The sequence below is a fragment of the Panthera leo genome, chromosome B3 (assembly GCF_018350215.1).
Source record: "Panthera leo isolate Ple1 chromosome B3, P.leo_Ple1_pat1.1, whole genome shotgun sequence".
Classification (NCBI taxonomy): domain Eukaryota; kingdom Metazoa; phylum Chordata; class Mammalia; order Carnivora; family Felidae; genus Panthera; species Panthera leo.
This window is the reverse complement of record NC_056684.1, coordinates 39,003,613-39,022,197: the sequence shown is the minus strand read 5'-3', so window position 1 is coordinate 39,022,197 and position 18,585 is coordinate 39,003,613. Positions and strand designations below refer to the sequence as shown.

Sequence of the window (18,585 nt, the reverse complement as noted above, 5' to 3'; positions counted from 1 at the left end):
ATGGAAAAAGAGAGCCTAGGAGAGAGGAAGTGGAATGAGTATCCAACATTTTGGCACTTCAACAGGAGAAAACTGAGCGAATGAAGGACAGGGGATGTTTGAAGAGCTATGGCCGAGAATTTTCCAGAATGGATAAAGGACATGAAAATTTAGCTTCAAGGGATATATACGTCTGAGGAGCAAACAGTGTGAATGAAAGCAACTCCACACCCACACAAGCGTTAGCCCGCAAAGACGAGGTCCAGAACACGACAGAAAAACATCCTCAGACCCTGAGGGAAGATCACAGAGAACCTAGAATTCCACAGGCAGCTAAAGCACCACTCAGGAGTGAGGGTAAAACAAAGGCGTTTTCAGACAAGTAAAGCATACGAGAGGCGTTCGCTCACAGACCCTCCCAGGAAAAACCCCTGAACACAGATGGCCCTTCGAGAAGAATAAGGCCAAATCTAGCAAAGAGTGAGACCCAAGGAGAGATGAAGAGCAAGCCAATCAGTAAACCGGAGCTGAATTCACAGTTAAACAACAATCCGCTGTAAAAACAACTGCGATCATAAGACAGGGGTACTTAAATCTCAAAAATGGTGTGAGGAGTTTGCTGGAGTTAGTTAAATCTTAAGCACGGCTCGGGTGCCCTCAGTGCAGCCAGTATCCCAGATCGTCCCCTGCCGGCTCCCCCTTAGCCATCCCAGGACATGCACACTGAGCCGGAGTGGTCTCCCTTCCAGGAGGCTTAGCAACCCCCTCCCCCACCCCTCCTGCACCCCTCTTCCGCCCCCAATCAATGGTGGGAGTGGGGAGGGCTGCTGGTGTGGGGCCCGTCAGCCACTTGCCTGGAGCTTCATTCCTCTACTTCTTGATTAGGATGAAACTCACACTGCGGGGAGGCTGGCTCTGGGATTCCAAGCATCCAGTGAGAGGGCTGGAGGACACCACTTAGGAAGTCTGGGGGCATTACCTCCTCCAGGAAAAGGAAAAAGGGGAGGGAGGGAGGGAGGGAGGGAGGGATCAGGCAGACCAGTTCCCCCTCCTTGCTGGCTACTCTGAAGCAGGCCCTCTCCTCTAGCCCATCGAGAGAGGGCCTGACTACCAATGGGATGCACCTGGTAAGCAATCTGCTTTCCCACCATCCTCGGCAGTTTTCAAAGTGTGGTTCCCAATGAGCGTCACCTGGGAACTCGTTAGAGAAGCACGTTCTCTGGCTGCCCAGCTCCAATCTTTGAATCTGAGACTGGGGCTGGGGCTCAATGAGTCTGTGTTCAAACGTGTCTTCCAGGGGAATCTTCTACTAGGTTATCAGGTGTTCGAGAACACACGTGAGTGAATTGTGATTACCACGGCATCTGTAGGGTGATAAGCCCTAATACCGCTCACTAAATATTTCTGACCCGCCAGAGCCCTCTTCTCTCTGCCATGGCAACCAGCAACACTGCAAAGTTCGTGCTCCAGCAGCCTGGGTCCTGGGGCGAGCAGGCCCCAGCCAGCCAACAGCGGTCATGCAAAATGAGCAAGGAAGAGAAGTCTATTGTTTTAAGCCACTGGGATTCGGGGTGTTTGTTACTGCATCATAACCAAGCCCATCCAGTCTGATACAAGCTAACGTTTTCAAAGAGCAGAGTTTCCCCAAATACCTCAAACACCACCGCCTACGTGACAAAACCGGCTCTGTGAGGCAAAGGTGCCCTCTGGCCTGTCTCATGAGAAAGGAGAAAGAGAGAAGTGCCATTTGGGTCCAATGATCCTTAGGAAATATGGGACTCAGCTGTATCTGTAGCTAAGGGAGAGGGTGGGCAGTTCTGGTGCAGAAGGTTCTAGAAGGGCTGCCAAGGCCTCTGGGATATGGATGGCAGTTCTGGGGCAGAGGAAATGGCACAAAGAAGAGAAACAGTAGTGCCACCCTGCATGTATCAAGCTCTATGCATTTCAGGATCTTTACTCCTTCCACCCACAGGGATGATCCATCCTATGCCATGGGGGGTCCAGAGAGGCAAAGCGACTCGCCCAAGACTGCACATCTAGCTGGTGGCAGAGTCAGCCACGGCTTTTACTCCAGGGTCGGTGTCCTCCTACTATCTGCTAAGAAACGGGCTCCAAAAAGGCCGTTTTGGAGGGAAGATGATGCCCTCCTACCCCTACCCAGAGCATGGGTAATATTCTCGTGCCTCAGTCCTGAGGCATTAGATGGGTTCTCACCAGGTTCTGGTGAACTTGGGAGTTTCTCTGGTCCCCAAGGGGTGGAGAAGGAGAACTGGAGAGGGAGGGGGCCGCAGGGCATCGACTCCTGAATGCTTCTTCTGGGTTTGCAAAGCTTCTCATCTGGCACCCTGGACACAATCCCTCATTTGCCTGCTACCATTTTTCCCTCATGCAAGTTCCCTGCCCCTGGGGTCTCCACTCGCTCCTGGACGGCTGGCAAAGCCTGCGTGAGGGCTGGCTGGTCCCCCTCCTTTCTTCCCATTGCAATAAGCGGGAACGAAAGAATGCTAGTAATGGCCAACACTCACCTGTTTACGGGTTCAACTGTCTCCCTCCCTAAAATTCATATATTGGAGGCCTAACCCCCAAATCTTCAGAATGTGACCTTATTTGAAGATAGGGTCTTATAGAGGTAATCAAGTTAAAACAGGGTCATTCGGGTGGGCTCTCATCCAATCTGACTGGTGTCCTTACAAAAAGGGGAAACCTAGAGCGACACAGACACAGAGAGAAGGCTGTGTGGGGAATGGAGTTACCAGAAGCAAGGAGAGGGGCCTGGAACAGATCTCCAGTCACAGCCCTCAGAAGGAAGCAACCCTGCTGACATCCAGATTTGGACTTGTAGCCTCCAGAGGTGTGAGCCAGCACACTCCTGGTGGGGAAGCCCGCCAGGCAGTGCTGCTTTGCAAGGGCGGCCCTGGGAAATGAATGACTGCCTCCCCCAACCCCTCCCCCAGCCAGATCTGCCTCCCCCACCCCCCCACCCCCGTGGTCTCAGGCCAGCTGCCTCCACGCCCTTGCTGACGGGGTTCCCTCTCTCCCACCCACACCCAAAGATACCATTCCATCCAGCCCAAACCCTCACGAAGCCCCCCGAGTGACAGCAGGTCACAGCATGGTCTCCCGCCTAGCGTGTCCGGTCTGTGGGTTCCTCCCCACATTCTTCTCCGGCTGCTGTCCACGGATTTTTCTGCATGTGGCCTGGCCTTCCCAACAAGACCGTAGGTTCCACGAGGGCAGGAGCTATTTCTACCCCATCTCTTCTATCCCAAGGCACAGCACCGTGGGTGGGCCACGATAGGCGTCTAATAAATGCTGGTGGCACACCCTTCAAGGGCTTCTCCCGTCACTCTTCTGTCAAGAGCTGACGTCTCATTAACTCTCGCTAAGTGGGCATGGCTGAAGAAGACAGTCTCTCCATTCCACTCGGTTCTACTTTATCAAGATGCTCGTTGAAGCATCTGCAACTCTGGGGGCATGTATCTGTGTGCCAGATCATCTCTCTCTGCTAGGGCTGCAAGCCCCTCGGGGTAGCAACCATCTCTCATGCGCACCCAAGTGCGTAGGCAACAAGTCGACAAGCAACAGTGTCAATCGAATGGATAAACATGAACACATGGCAGAAATGATTTACCAGGGTTTCAAAGACTCTGTGAGGGATGTGAGGGATCCATGAACCCACTGCAACTGTGTGCAAAGGAAGGGCTGTGTGTGTGCACATAGGTTTATATATGTCATGTGCATTTTCCCAGGGAGAGGGTCCATGGTGATCTGGAGAATTAAAACAAAAGCCAAGAGTGAAAAAAATGTTAAGACCCAAAGCCATGGAGTAAGGGAGCTGACATTTTTTAAGCCCCTACCCTGTGTCTGGCGGTAGAGGTTATTACTATCCCCATTTTACATGAGTGGAAACTGAGGTTCCAAGAGGTGACGTCTTGCCTAGGCTCACAGAGAGGGCAGCAGCCCATCGGAGAGGTTCAGGGCAGCCTCCAGAGCCAGACAACCTAGGTTCAAATCCCTGTTCTGCCACTTTCTAGCTGTACGACCCTGGTCAAGTTACTTACTCACTCTGTGACTCAGTTTCTCCATCTATAAGATAGGAGAAGTAAGAGTACCTACTTCAGAGGGCTGTTGTGAGAAGCTGATCCATTAATGCACATGAAGTGACCGGAACAGTGCCTGGCACAGGGGGTGTGCTCTGAAGAGGATGAGGAGGAGCATAAAGAGGAAGAAGCTGGGAGGGACAGAGCTGAGACTCAAACCCAGGCCTGTGTGACTCTTGCCCCTCTGGGTCAGCACTACCAGTACCCCGCATGCCCCAGTGCCCCATCCCACTGCTGAAACTCTCCTGTCCCCCTTCAGAAAAAGCCTTCAGTCCTAAAGTTGGCTTTTCTCGCTGGCTTCCTGGAGGTGGCCTGGCCTGTGGCCACCAGCTCAGCAGGCAGTACCTGGCCGTTACATAAGGAGTAGGTAGGAGGTGACAAGCTGCCGTTCCCAGTCAGCAAGACCAGGCCTGTGCAATCAGGACACTTAGTGTTTCTGCCCTGGTCTTCATTTTCCAAGAGCTTTACCAACACCCGCTAATGGAAATTAGAAAAGAAATGTGCTCATCTGTTCCTGGAGCCCCGTGCTGACATCTGAATTCCCTCTATCATTTCCCTGGGTCCATCTTGGTGCCCTGAGCCCCGAAGGGCCACTCACATCCATTCTGCTTAGGCTTTATGAGTCCTCTGTCACCCCCCCATGCCTGGCTCTCGCTCTCCTCCAGGCAGACAGAAGAGCAGTAAAGCTTGGTCTTGATCTCACATCTACACCCAGGTCCCCATAGGAACGCCATCCCAGGTGATGTGCCAACCAAGGCCTTGTCCCAGCCCGGTCCTCTGCCCTGCTCCTGAGAAACAGCCTTTTGGGGATGGCTTTGGGTATCTTTGTATTTTTCCTGCAAAACCATCATCAGTGAACGCATCTGTGGGAGCATTTTTCATTCGTTCCTGTAATGCAATTAGAATCGAGTTTCTCCAGCAAGAGGGGATACGTAACATCAGCAGGGGAAAATTGTCATTTCGTTCCCAACGCCAACACGCCCACCCTGCCCAAACTGTCTCTCTGGTGCTGGCTCACTCTACCCACCCAAAGGGCAAGGAGAATGCTAACAAGGAACATCACTCTCCAAATCTGCCTCCAAATGAAGAGGCAGAAGTTTTGGGGGTGGATTCCCCTATGTCATTAATAGTGGGGGGCTCCCAGCTTCTCTGACACTCTCCCACAGTGGCAACCCTCTACTGCCCACAGGAGAGCCCCATCCTGGCCCCATTACACCTGTCAGAGGTGGTGGGAAAGAGTCCATTGGACTCCAACAGGGCCCTGGAGTCATTCTTCCTGAGAGGTGAAATGACTTGCCCAAAGCCACATGCCTCAGAAGCTGGGACCAGAACTCAGATCCGCAGGTTCCTGGGTATCTCCCACTGCACAGAACTGCTCCCCCACCCCCACCCAGAGGGCCTGAAGCTGCCAGAAACTCAGCCCTTGACTCTCTGGGGACACCAAGAGCACTGAGCCACTGCAGACAAACAGGGGGAGAGGTTCCATGTGTCTTTCATGCACCCCCCCTTGTTTTCAGTGTCTCCCGATCAGTTTTGGAAACCCCCCACTTCCTGGAATCGGCCCCCTGTGATCTGTCTTACTCTTGCTATCCTCCTTCTAGGTACTATGGTCTTGCTATCCAATGATCCAGCTTGCCTTCCTTCCTCCCTTCCAATCTCTATCCATCCGTCCATCCATCCATCCACTCATCCATCTCGTCACCGTTTATCCATTCAAGTCTCCTTCCATCCGACAAAGCCTTCTGGAGCCCTTCAGATCTGTACCAGCCACTCAGCCCTTCTTCCCCACTGCTCCTCAGAGCACCCTCCCCGGAAGGGTCCACTTCTCTCCTGACCCTACCAAAGCCTGGAACTGACCTGCTTCCATTGATCCCATGTGATCCCACGCAATGTGTTTATACCAGACCCATGATCCCCTCAGAGCCAGCAGCAGGCAGGGACTTCTGGAGCCCTCGGGTCGGCTGAGGCCTGCTTACCTCCCTTCTCTCTTCTCTCCCCTCGCCTCCCAACCCCAGCGAGGCCAGAACAGAGGCGGCCCCTACGTACGTATGCAGAAGTCTCCATTCTCGTAGTAGCCAGGGCAACACTGGGACCTGCGCCGGTACATGGTCCGGAGGCCACGCCGATACGCCGTCTTATAACTGATCCTAAGGCACAAGGGAGAAAGCCACTTGAAAGTATTGAAAATCAATCACTCCCGTTAGAATGATATTTGTGTTAAGCTACATGGAGGATGCCATTCAATAATTACTTTAAAATGCATGGCGGCTTCAAATATGAAGGAACACAATAAAGAAAAATCGATGGCTGCATCTGGGCCATTGTGATGCAGAATGTATTACTGACGCGGCGTTTGCTACACCTGCTGACTTTCCCAGGTCTCTTCAGCGTGATATTGAACAGGGTTTCGGAAGATACTTTCTGGGGTACTTGTGGAAGGTGACTGGGGCGGGGGGTGGAGGGGCTCTCCTAAAACCCCCCAGAGGAGCTCATAGGGTGACCTAGACCGGAGGTGTGGGCCCCGAGAGTGTCTGCCCCAACAAGCAGACTGCTCACGGCTTCCTAGGGACTGGTCCACACACCTGGAGAACCAAAACGGGGTCAGCAAAGGGTCCCCTGAGTCTGACTCAGTCCCAGGAAGCAGATTAACCTCCGTCACCCCAAAATAACATGTCCTCGTCCCTCGGAAGGCTCAGAACTGACCGCTGGCCCTGCAGAGGAAGAAACTAAGGCCCAGGGAGCAGGAACTCTGGACTGGAAGTCAGAGACTTGCATTCCCGTTCTTCTGCTGACACAGATGTTGACACTTCCTCCTGTGCCAGAGATTTATAGGCGAAATCTCATTCCATTCTCTGCCCGAGGCAGGTAGCATTACTATGTCACCTTTATTTTATTTCCTTTTTAGGGTTTTTTATTCTTGTCTTATGTATCCCTCTTCTGTTTTATGGATGAGAAAACTGGTATTCAGAGAAGTTAATGACTCGCTCAAGGTCACACAACGGATCAGTTTCAGAGCCAAGATTCGAACCCAAATCAGTCTAATTTCAGTGCCCCCAGGTTTCCCTTATTGTCCTGTGCCAGTTCCCACAGGGCGGCTGGCTGGCCATACAGGAAGGCCAGAGTGAGGAGGAAGACCAGGTAAATGGATGGTGGGTGGAATGAGTCCTTAAGAGGGAGTCAAAATGGGGTACTGACAGGCAAAGCCCCTTCCTCACACACGGGGTCAAAATGGAAGAGACTGAAATGGCCATTAAAGGCCAGAGAGAGGAAGTAACTCCCCAAGGTCATGACATGTGACTACGACTCAACCCCAAGTCCTTGGGCCTTGAAGCCAGAGCCCCTTCACTTCCCCCACCAACACCCCAGGGGAGCCTTCCCTGCAGACCCCTCCCCAGTGGGCAGAGCATCAGGGACCAGACATGGGAGACGCCTACAGCCTGCTTTCCATGGAGGGTTAGGCCAACGTAGGAAGGGAGTCCCACAGCACAGGCTGGGCCAGCCCTCCCAGTCCTTAAAGCCCTCGCTTTATGACAAATGACAGTGCAGGGCTTCTGGGGAAATCTATGATATTTGGGAATGTCGTAAACTAAGGGCATTCTACTTTGTCAAAAGCCCATAATGGGAAGTAAGCCGGCCTCACAGTGAGGCTACTTCCGTGACACAGGAAGGCAGCTCCTGGCAATTTCAGGGGTGGTGTAGGCCTCTCAGATAAAGAACGAGGTAGGGCTGGCTTAGATTTCATCCAACCCGGTCGCCGTACCACACAGGCTTATCCCTCAGCTCTTCCAGTGGCGGGGGGGCGGGTGGTCTTGGCACCGTGAAAGCCTGCCGGGACGGAGATGTCTCCCATGGCTTTGGTCTGGGAGACCCTTGCTTGCTCCCAGCACCGGGGTGGGAAGCAGGAGAGGGAAGGGGCCAGGGCCCAGGCTGTCGGGAGAAGGGTGCTACCTTTAAAGAAACCATTCTGCACTGAGGCAGACTGATGGTGCAGCTGTCAGCACACACACTCTAGGTCATCAGGAAAGCTGCAAGGCAACTCAATGATTTAGCAAAATAATTCATGTTCCAGGAATGCAGCCTATTTTAATAAGCAGCCACTCACTCGCCTTCCCCCCCGCGCTGATGGATAGCATCCCTGGCCTCCAAGAACCCAACAGAGCCACACCTCAGAGCAAACTTGACTCTGGCACAGGGTCTGACAGGGCTCATGGAGGGAGGGAGGCTTCTATTTCCGCCTCCATCTTTGGCTGGGGCCACACGCGGCTACCTTGGCACAGCTGAGGAAGTTGGAAGGGGGCATTGGGCCCCACCTCCTCATTTCACAGTCAAGGGCGAGGGGAAGGGGATGTAATAATGGCTGAATAGCTCCTATGGGGTCAACCTTCCTGCAAACAACTATGAAATCTGGGGGAAATATAAAAAAAACAACTACCAGAAGGTGCTAGAGAGAGAACAAAGGTGGGTACTGGAGGGAAATACACACTTGGGAAAAAGGAAATGACACTGGGCAAGGTGAGCCCAAGTTCAGGACCCAGTCAACAAGGACTCCGGACGGCTACAATTCAGAGAGAAGGCACCCGGCCTTACTGGTTTGAAGCACCACAAGACAAGTCCAGCAACTTGAAAAGTGAAAATTGAAACCCCGCTCAGAAAAAAGAACAGCAAAGAGGAAGCCCCATATTCGTTACAAAAGTCTCTGTCCAAACTCCTGGCCCCTGAATTATGTGTGTGGAGGACAGGTCCCACACAGTCCAGCTAAGACTAAAAATACTGAACGGGAAATTGATTGTAGCCAGGTTAACTGAGAGCTAAAACAAAACAATAACAACAACAACAACAACAACAACAAATCAATACTCTTGGTTGGAATATAACAGAACTCAGTCTCTACAGTCTCTGCTGTTTATAATGCCCAGAATATAATTCAAAATGACTAGACATAAGAAGAAACTGGAGGGGCGCCGGGGTGGCTCGGCCAGTTAGGTGTCTTGACTCTTGGTTTTGGCTCAGGTCGTGAACTTACAGTTGTGAAATAGAGCCCTGTGTCGGGCTCCATGCTAGGCATGGAGCCTACTTAAGATTCTCTCTCTCTGTCTCTCTCTTTCTCTCTCTCTCTCCCTCTGCCCCTTCCCTGCTCACACATGCTCACTCACGCTCTCTCTCACTCTCTCTCTCTCTTGCTCGCTCTCTCAAGAAAAGGGAAACTAGAAAATATCACCTATATTAAAGAAAAGACAACCCATGAAGACCAACCCTGAAGTGGCCCAGATGTTGGAATTAGCCAGTAAGGGTTTTAAAAGCAGCTATCGTGTCCTACACTCAGACATGAAAACCAGGACTTTGGCTTTTCAGCATAGAGCAAATTTCCCCAGCCACATTGCTACCCACCGTGATTTAGGCATAAACCACAAAGAGGGACTAGGCCCAGGAGGAGGAAGCAAAAGGAATCTGAAACCAACACAGATGCTGAGCAACTAGGAAAGAAACCTAAGGGATGGCGTCCCCCTCATTCCCCCGCTTACCCTCAGATAATAGTGCCACCTTGCCCGGATCTAACAGCTCGCTTTTTTCCATCTTCCCCTGTATTTTTCCCAGTATTTTCACATCCCTGACCTCACTGGACCCTGTGAGTAGGCAGGGCAAGGATCACTGTATGTTTGATGAGTACACTGGGAATCCCAAAATAAAGCAGCTTGCCCGGGGTCATCCAACAAAACGTGTTCTCTTCCTTCCTCTCCTCTCTCCCCCAGCAACATGAGAGAATGGCGTGACCTGCGGGGGGCGCTGCAGACAAGGGAGCAGGAGCCCCGTGCAGTCATTTAGACTGAGTGTCTCCCGTGGGCAGCCTGCCAAGGTGCCGAGGGGGTGCCAAGTCCTATCCTGAGCTCAGTTCTCCAAACCAGAGGCCCTGGCATGGGGCTACCCCTGCTCTGAGGTTTCTGTCTTAGGTTGTATTTCCCCTTGAAGCTGACCCTGAGGCAAAGATTCAAGGACAAGGAGTTTATTGGGGAGGTAACATAAGGAAGCCCTGGGAGGGGAGAGGGAAAAAGAGGGTGGAAGAGGCAGCCAATTCAGGGTATGCTGGGATATGTGTAGAATACGCCTCAAAGTTTTCCCCTCTGCCCTCCAGTGAGGGAACCAGGGGACTTACCCACCGACTCCCCACCTCTCGTTGGGTGAGAGACGCCCCCAAGGGCAGGAATTCTCTAGCACTTCTGCCCTACCCTGCCCATAAGCTTCTCTGGCCAGATAGAAGCCCTCAGCAGGGACTCTCAGATGGCAGTGCATTGACTACGGCTGCTACAGGAGACTCTTACTACCCGGCACAAAGCCACACTCTGAGGGCCCAGCACCCCCTCCCCAGCCCACCCCCCGAGAGAGGTACTCACCGGTGCCTGGTGCACTTGAACCAGCTGAGGATATCTGTGCACCGCGTGTAGTAGATCTGGTCGAAGGGGTGTGCGTATGACTCCTGGACGGTCACCGCATAGCTGAAAGTCAGGCGGGAGGACGAAGAAGCTATGGTCAGCACTTGAGAGGCTCAGCTGGTATGGGGTCTCCTTCCCCAGGGGAGCCGGGCCCACAGCCACGTGTCCAGCCGCTCAAACCTCCCCTCACCCCGCTATCCTCCTCCTGCCCTGCATGCCCTCAGCAATCAAACCTCCCCGACCCCAGGCTGGATCCAAGGCACATCCCTTATTGCCCTTTGGCCCGGTTCATTTTCTGAAATTCCAGTTCATTTATCAGAGAATGAACGAAGCAGAGTTTAGGTTTATTCTACGTGGCTCTGGAAGGCAGAGCCAACAAGTTTCAACATACTTTGTGTGGGTCTCTATGGTTTTCAGCGCGTCTACAGGGAAGTCGACCCTTAGAGCAAAGTGGTCCCATTTCACAGCTGAAAAAGACTAAGGCTCAGGGAGAGGCCGGTTGCCCGGGCCACACAGCTGGTACCGATAACTGCGAATACTCATTAAAGGCCCTGTGTTAAGTGTTTGAGCTCATTTTAATCCTCACAATCTTCTAAGACAGGTGGCACTGCTAGTAGCCTTATTTTACAAACAGGGAAAATGAACATCACAGAGACCAAGTGACCTCCCCAAGGTCACTTACCTTCCGCTCTCTTTTGTCTCCGGGATAGCTGGGGGAGCATCAAGGACATGCCCCAGATCCCCTAATCCAAGGAGCACCTCGTTATCCTGCCTGCTGGCTGTAAACCCGAACAGTGGGTAGAAGTCACAGAGGGGGGCGGATCTCAGCCTGACCCATATGTCTTTCTACCTGCCCGCCCCTGCCGGGAGTTGTATGAAAAGGCGGTCGAGCCGGGATGCTGAAGGGAAGATTCATGCTTGCTGTGCAGGCTGGGAGAGGGCCCCAGCTGAGACTTCAGGAATTCATTTTTATGTAGGTTGGTATTCCTCACTGCTTCCCCCCAGACGGCTCACTGACCTGGGCCAGATGGCTAGATCCAGGCTATAAAAGCCCGTCTGCTTTGCCTGAGGAAGCTCTTGGTTTGCTTGCAAGGGGGCTGAGCAGGCCAGCTCCCCGAGTGGGTCCACAGCAGGCTCTCTGATGCCCGAAAGGTCAAAGATCTAAAATTCAGAAAGCGGGGCCAGGAGCAGTCAGCAAGGCCCAGGGACTCGGGGGGCTGGGAAATTCTCTGGCTCTTTGAAGCACTGAGGATATGAGGGTCCCTGCTGAGCCTCTATCAGCCAGCAAGCAGCAATCGGAGACAGAGGCACACATCTGCGCAGACATGGGCCAAACGCTTTTTCATCTCCAGGCTCGGGGACACGGAGGCAGCTCGGCACCTACCCCTGACCTCCCACGGGCCCCTTCCAACTCTGAAATTCCACGATCCTATGCTCCCACAGGGCTACTGACTACCTCACTTAGGGCAGAAGAGTGACTGGATAAGCGTGCGTGGGCTCCGGGTCACCTTCGAACCCTGTCACTCGTTAGCCGCACGTCCTCAGACATGTTATGTAACTCACGGAAGGCTCCGTTTCCTCACCTGTAAATCCATGGCAAATACTGCCAAGGGCTTCGCGCAGTTACTGTGAGGACTAAGAAAGGCAACAAGAGTGTCCATCTCTCAGGGTGGTGGGAAGGTAAAGTAAGATAACAAGTAAAATTGTCAGCGCAAGATAACACACGTAAAATTTTTAATGGGTGCACCGTAAGCGTCCAATAGACGCTGGCCACCATTGCTATACGACTGCAATGGTTCACCTCCTGTGCTACACATTGAGGTATTTCCTCCCTGGCTGTGGCGGGGAGAGGAGGAGCCAGACCACACGAAGAATGGGCTCCCCACCTTTGCTACGCACTCGGGGACTCAGGCACCCCTTCCCGTCCCGACACAGACAGTGGGTGCTCAGAGAAGAGGCATCAGCCCGACAGACGGGTGAGGAGAGTATCATGGGGGGAACGGTCCCAGCTCTGCAGGGGGTCCCCTGGGCCGAGTGAGTCTGGCAGTGAGACCTTGAATCAATTCCAAGTCTCCGGGGCGAAGAGTGTGCCCCTGGTTTCATGGCTGGGCGGTTTAACACGCTCGCTTGCCAATATGCTAATGAGGGACCAGATTAATCTTGTAGAACTGGGCTTTACCAGCCAGGGGAGGTCTTTCCGCTGGGTTTAATGGTGGAGGGGCATAATTAACAAGGAGCCTGCCAGAAGCACTAATCCAGCTGAGAAAGTCTCCCTAAGCGGTCTCTGGGGACCAGGGCATGTTTCCGGAATGATGCAGACTAAATCTGTCCATATGTAGTAGGCAGTGGAGCTCAGGTGGGCAAGCCAAGAAGAAGAAGGCACCCGGTGTCATGGGGCACTGTCTGCGAGGCCTCCTCCGCCTTAAGGGTTGGAGAAGCACCAGGGGCCCCCAGAACTCACTTTAGCCATAGGGTCTGTCCTTGTCCTCCCATCAACTGATCACCTCTGCTGACAGCCCAATCAGCCTGAAATGCCAGCTCAGTGCAAGCTCAGTTCAGAGTGTTTTCCTATTCCCAGTTTATTAATGTCGCGGGGAGGGCGGGGGGTGAGGGCGGTTAGGAAATTAGAGAATTTGGTTTCAATTTGAACAGATCCACAGTTGGGACTCAGAAGAGGGAAGTGAGGATGGGCCCTGCCATCAGGGAAGGCTCCCTGGAGGAGACGGCCCAGTTAGAGGAGCTGGGGAAGGCAGAGAAGGGCAGACGGGAGGAGGTATCCTGGAGGTGGGGACATAGCACAGCCATCCTCAGGAAGCAACTATATCTCAGCCTCGGATCAGGTGGATAGTAGGGGGCTGTCGAGGCTGGGATCCGTCAACCAGGGAGGCTAGTGTGCAACTTCACCTGACAGCTCTCTCACCCTCTGGGAAAGAAAGGTTTAAATTCACCAAGACCAGAAGGGCAAGAAGCCCGAGTCACCTCAGAGCCATGTGGAAAGCTTATGAAAAATGCATATCCCTAGGCTCTACCCCAGACCTGTAGAATCAGAGTCTCCGGGGCCAGGACCCAGAACACTCCGTTTTCCACGCCCACCTCCGGTGAGCCCGATGTGCTTTAAAGTCTGTGAGAACCGGTTCCTGCAAAGCCAGAGGCGTCACCAAGAAAAGACAACAATCGACTTTTGCGGTCGCGAAAGCCCTTTCATGACACCGGTACCCCGATCCTCCAACGTGCCTGTGAGGCCAGGGTAATTATTCTCCCCACTTGACAGTGGGGAAGCAGCCTCAGGCTGGTTCAGACACTGCCCCAAAGTCCTACAGCTGCCAGGTGACAGACTGGAGTGAACCAAGGTCCTCTCGTTACAGACCTTGTGTTCTTCCCACTGTACCTAACAGGTGTCGGTTTGCTCCAGCGGACTCTGTGGGGACCCCCACGGAGCGCCCAGTCACTGCCGCACATGCTCATACTGGCGTAGGGGCACTCCCTCTGCGCCCCCAGACCCTCATCCCTCCAGGGCTTGGGGTGGCCTGGGCGGGGGGTGCCTTTCCCTGTCGTGGGGCCGGGACATTCACCCTCACAAGCACGGAGCACGGCCAGCCCCACTCGCCTGTCCTCTACCATCTGCCTCCCCCACCGGGCCCTCATCTTAATTTTATTCATTTGATTTATTAACATCTAAGTGGCAGAGTCGTCCTGGTCAGCGCGGCCAATCAATTCCAGGGTTTAATTCGGTTTTTCCTGATTGGGTCTCCGGTCACTATCTTTCTGCTCACCAAAATCAATACTTTAACCTTGTACTTCAAAGTCAGGCTGTCTGCAGGGCCCTGGCCCATTCCCCACGGACCCAGTGCTGCAGCCAGGATGCAGCCGGCTCTTCTGCAGAGGCCCCGGGCCGCTCTTCCCCTGGTCCCCTCCTGCCCACACCAGGCGGGAAGCAGCAGCAACGGCATCTCAGCATCGGAGAATAGCACATCCGGATTGCGGTCACTCACCGCACCCCACCTGCCTGTGGACGGGCACTGAGCCCCGCTGGGCCTCTGGAAAATGGTCAGGGAGGGCCAGTGCGGGGAGGGACCGGAGTTCATTGTCATCTATCACACTGCATCACTAAGTCAACCCCCTCCCACAGCCCCGAGTCCCAGACAGAATCCATACTGCTTTGTCCTGTCTTCCAGCGTCTGTGCTGTGTCCCCAGCTGGACCACAGGCCCACGGTGGGCAGCTTCTGTACCTCCCGACTCCGCTTTTGTCCCAACAGTGCCAAGCCCAGGGTGAGGCCCTCGGGGAGTGCCTGGACATCTGAGATCCACATCTTACCTCTCCCAGTGGCTGCACACGTTGGGGTCCTCGGGGTTCAGGGAGAGGGCAGTTTGCAGGAGAGAGAAGACAGTGAGCCCTGTCACCGAGAGTGCCATCCCGGGCCCTGTGGGGGGTTGGGGGAGGGGACAAAGGAAGCAGCGTCATTAATCAGACCGTTTTCCCGGGCATCTGTTTGGCACGGAGACTTCTCACACGAAACAACAAAATAGACTTGCTAAGCAGACTAAGTTTCCCCCCGACGTCATGTAATGAGCATTTGATATTTCACACTCGCGGGCTTTGACTACACAGCAACACTCCACCAGCTCTGAGTAACCAGGGAGTGGGAAGCCTGAGTCAGGGAAAAGTTGAAATTCCAGGCCAGAGCTTCTGAAAGTTTTTTTGGCTCGTGGAACTCCTTTGAGAATCTCCGGAAAGTTCAAGAACTTCTCCCCAGAAAAATGCCCACATGCACAACATTTGGCTGCGATACCGGGGTGTCCTCAGGCCCCTGAGCCCATCCTTGGATGAAGAACCCCTGATCTTTAAACGCAACGTCCTCCCTCTGCCCGTTCTCCCTCATCTCTGGTATGCTTGGAGCATCCAATTCTCTCCCTACTCCTTCCTGCAAAGAGGAAAGAGAAGAAAGGTGTCTGCTGTGGCCAGAGCTGGGAAGCTGAGCTGGGAAAATCCTTCCAGACCACCCAGAAGGCTGGACCTTGCTTCTCTTGCTGCTATGGGGTATCAGTCTCTGACTCCCACACTGATGCACACATCACTCCCACCAAGGGACGAAGGCCTGGTGAGGGGCTTTGAGGAAGCAGCTCATAGAGTTTGATCCAGGCCCCTGAAGTGACAGCCTGTGGCAGGTGTCAAGTGTACCTACACAGATGTCAACCCCCCAGGCTCCTTCCTGCCCTGGCTCCAGGACCCCACGACCCTACAGCCTTAGAGAACTGTCCAGGGCTCCCACCTCTGGGGGCGGAGGTGGGGGGGTTGGGGGCAAAGGGGGAGGGAAACTCACCCCAGGGAGCTGGAATTCATATGTGCTCAAACATCAGCTCTAAAATGAATGAACACTGTGGCTCAGAAAGATAGCACTATTTTTCATGTGTACACAGATGCTATCGTGATTTGCTTAAAAGCTTTACTGAATTCAGAGTAGCTTCTCTTCTCCGTCTGACATACTAAAAAAACGCAGTTGCTAATAACTGGGGGCGGGGATGGTATAGAAAATATTTTGACGTTGGAAAGGGGTCCCCAGGCTTGAAATGGTTGAGGATCCAGTCCATTGGCCCTGAGCTCACTGATGAGGAAGTACTCACCCTACTCAGGGACAGACAAGAGTGACAGGGATGTCACACACACCCCCATCTGTACCCGGAGGGAAGCTAAAGAGAGCTCCTGTCTTTCTTCGTGAAAGGTTAAATGCTCTCCTCCCCATCCCCAGTAATTTCCTCACTAAACTCCTTCTTAGCAGCTCCTTCAAAGATAAACAAATTGTCACAAGTTCTGTACAACTGTGGGGGTCCAAATTAATGATTAATGAGGCTTTTCTGTTTGAGATCTGAAAACAATCTGGCTACACGTATTTTGGAAATCAGTTAGGAAAGAGAAAAGCAATTCTGGTGTTCCCGCTCAATTTGCAAAGTCCAGGAGTACGCAGGCCACAGCCACTCTTCTCCCCTCCCCACTCACACTCCCCCCCTACGTCCTCGGGGCCCCAAGGGGCCTCTCCACAGAGAGCTGGGCACAGCCTGGAGCCCACGCAGCACTGAGGCCGCAGGGCATTTCAGCCCGTTCCCCTCTGAGAAGAGGAACCACAGCCGATCCCGGAAAGAGTCTGCCCGGACGTGGCATCATGTTTTAGGGAGACTCGTGTAGGAGAAGAATCCTCTTCCAGGGCAAGGGGGGCTGATCAGCCATCAGATAAATTAAATCAAGGAACAATGGAAGCGACACGGTGCTCCCAAAGGAACAGAGTCAGGATGCCAGCGGCCGAGAATGCCTCGTTCTGGTTCTCTCCACAGCCCTGTCTCATTAATTTGGTCACTCCTGTAATCTACAGCGATCTCCTGAGTGGACCTCCCGACCGCATCTTCAAACTTAGGAAGCTTAGAACATCAAAGGATAAAGCCACCTGGATTAGAAGAGAGTGTTCCTCTGGCCCCTTTGGATCCATGGTGACAGGAGAGGAGTGGGGGATGGAGGGAGCTGGATCGTTGCTAGAATTTGGGACATCTTTCCAAATGTTCCTGAAAACCTCCTCCCTGAGTCCGATCTGGGCAGGGCAGTTTAGCTGCCTCCCACCGGATATTGGGGCATAGAGGAGGGGGTGGGGGGGACGGGTGTTTGGATAAGCACCCAGGAAGAGGAGGCAAGGACCCAGGCAGTTCGGCGGCCTCTCTCCTCTGTCCATGTTGTGGCGTGAAGGCCAGCAGAGCAGGGGGGATTCGCACCCAACCCTTGAACAGCCCTGCCACCAGCATCCACGTGGTCCCCCATCTGAGGCCAAGTCTGCCTCTGTGGAAGTGTGGGAAGGGAGCTGAGAAGGATGGCCAAGGACGGCCAGCCTGAGCGTGGAAGGCTCCCCTCAGATTCCCTCACCCTCACGCTTTCTCCCAGAACCCGGCCCAATCTACAAGATGCAACCTTATCACCCACACTTCCCGCCCTGGGCCACACTGGTCTCTCCCGCTCTTTTCTTCATTCACACTGGCCCCCTTGTCCTCAATGCCCCGACATTGTCAACTTTACACGTGCAAGTACCGTCAACTCGAGGTCCAGCTCAGGCCCCAGCCCCTCCTCCCCTTCAGGGCCTGGGCACCTACTGGGTGCCAGGCACGCTACACTCACAGAGCTTAGAGTCTGGGCCACGCGGCCCAGCGCTTACCAAGTCCCATCTCACATGGACAGCTTTTCCAGCCTGTGTTCTTCACGTGTCGCATAACGCCTCAAAGGCGGGGTCGAGTCCTAGGTCAGACCAGTCAGTTCCTCTTGGTAACTGGTTTTAGAAGAACTATTTCTAGGGGCACCTGGGTGGCTCAGTTGATTGGGCGGCCGACCTCGGCTCAGGTCATGATCTAGCGGTTTGTGGGTTTGAGCCCCGCATCGGGCTCTGTACTGACAGCTCAGAGCCTGGAGCCTGCTTCGGATTTTTTTATCTCCCTCTCTCTCTGCCCCTCCCCTACTCCTGCTCTGTCCCTCTCTCTCTCTCTCTCTGAGAAGTATTTAAAAAAAAAAAAGACGAAGAAGAAGCTTTCTACTCATCTCAGACACTTCACTTGAGGCAGAGTGAAGAGAAGCCAGAAGGGAACCACCCCCACATGCGGGCAAACCCCTCGCCATGCACGTTAACGGGGCTTCCCAGGGCTCTCTCTCTCAAGAGGCTGGATCCCAAAGACATGTGCTCACAAGATGACTGAGGGAAAATCAATGCTGCCGCAGTGGTTATTAGGCCGACTCCATTCGGAGTGACAGAGGTTAACGTATCGGGCACCATCTGATTTAGGGCATTAATAATTAAATAAGAAAATGCCCCTGGTTTCACTTGGGAGCAAGGGAACATGTAAATAGATCAGCTGGTTCCCTTCCCTCTTGTCCATGCTCCCTGCATATTAAGGAGCAGAGGAAGAGAGTTGAGGTCCCAGCGATGGAGAAATTTCCTCCCTGACTGTGGGGTCTGGCTGCTTCGCACCCAGTGAGCCAGGTAGGAGGCTGCAGGGGAGAGAAGGTGGCTGGGAGATGAGTCTGCACACCTGCCCCCCGCCTGAACTGGTC

The 18,585-nt window shown here is 53.6% G+C and overlaps 1 protein-coding gene across 1 annotated transcript in view; it reads right to left on the bottom strand.

Moving 5' to 3' along the window:
- Positions 1–15,404, bottom strand: part of MEGF11 (multiple EGF like domains 11) — a 230,476-nt gene extending 215,072 nt beyond the window's left edge. Inside the window, exons 1-3 of the mRNA XM_042941666.1 lie at positions 14,824–15,404; positions 10,469–10,570; positions 6,126–6,226 (exon numbers count right to left, since the gene is read on the bottom strand). Coding sequence (XP_042797600.1) covers positions 6,126–6,226; positions 10,469–10,570; positions 14,824–14,921 — 301 coding nt within the window. The 5' untranslated portion in view covers positions 14,922–15,404. The remainder of the gene's footprint in view (positions 1–6,125; positions 6,227–10,468; positions 10,571–14,823) is intronic.
- Between the last annotated feature and the right edge of the window lie 3,181 nt (positions 15,405–18,585).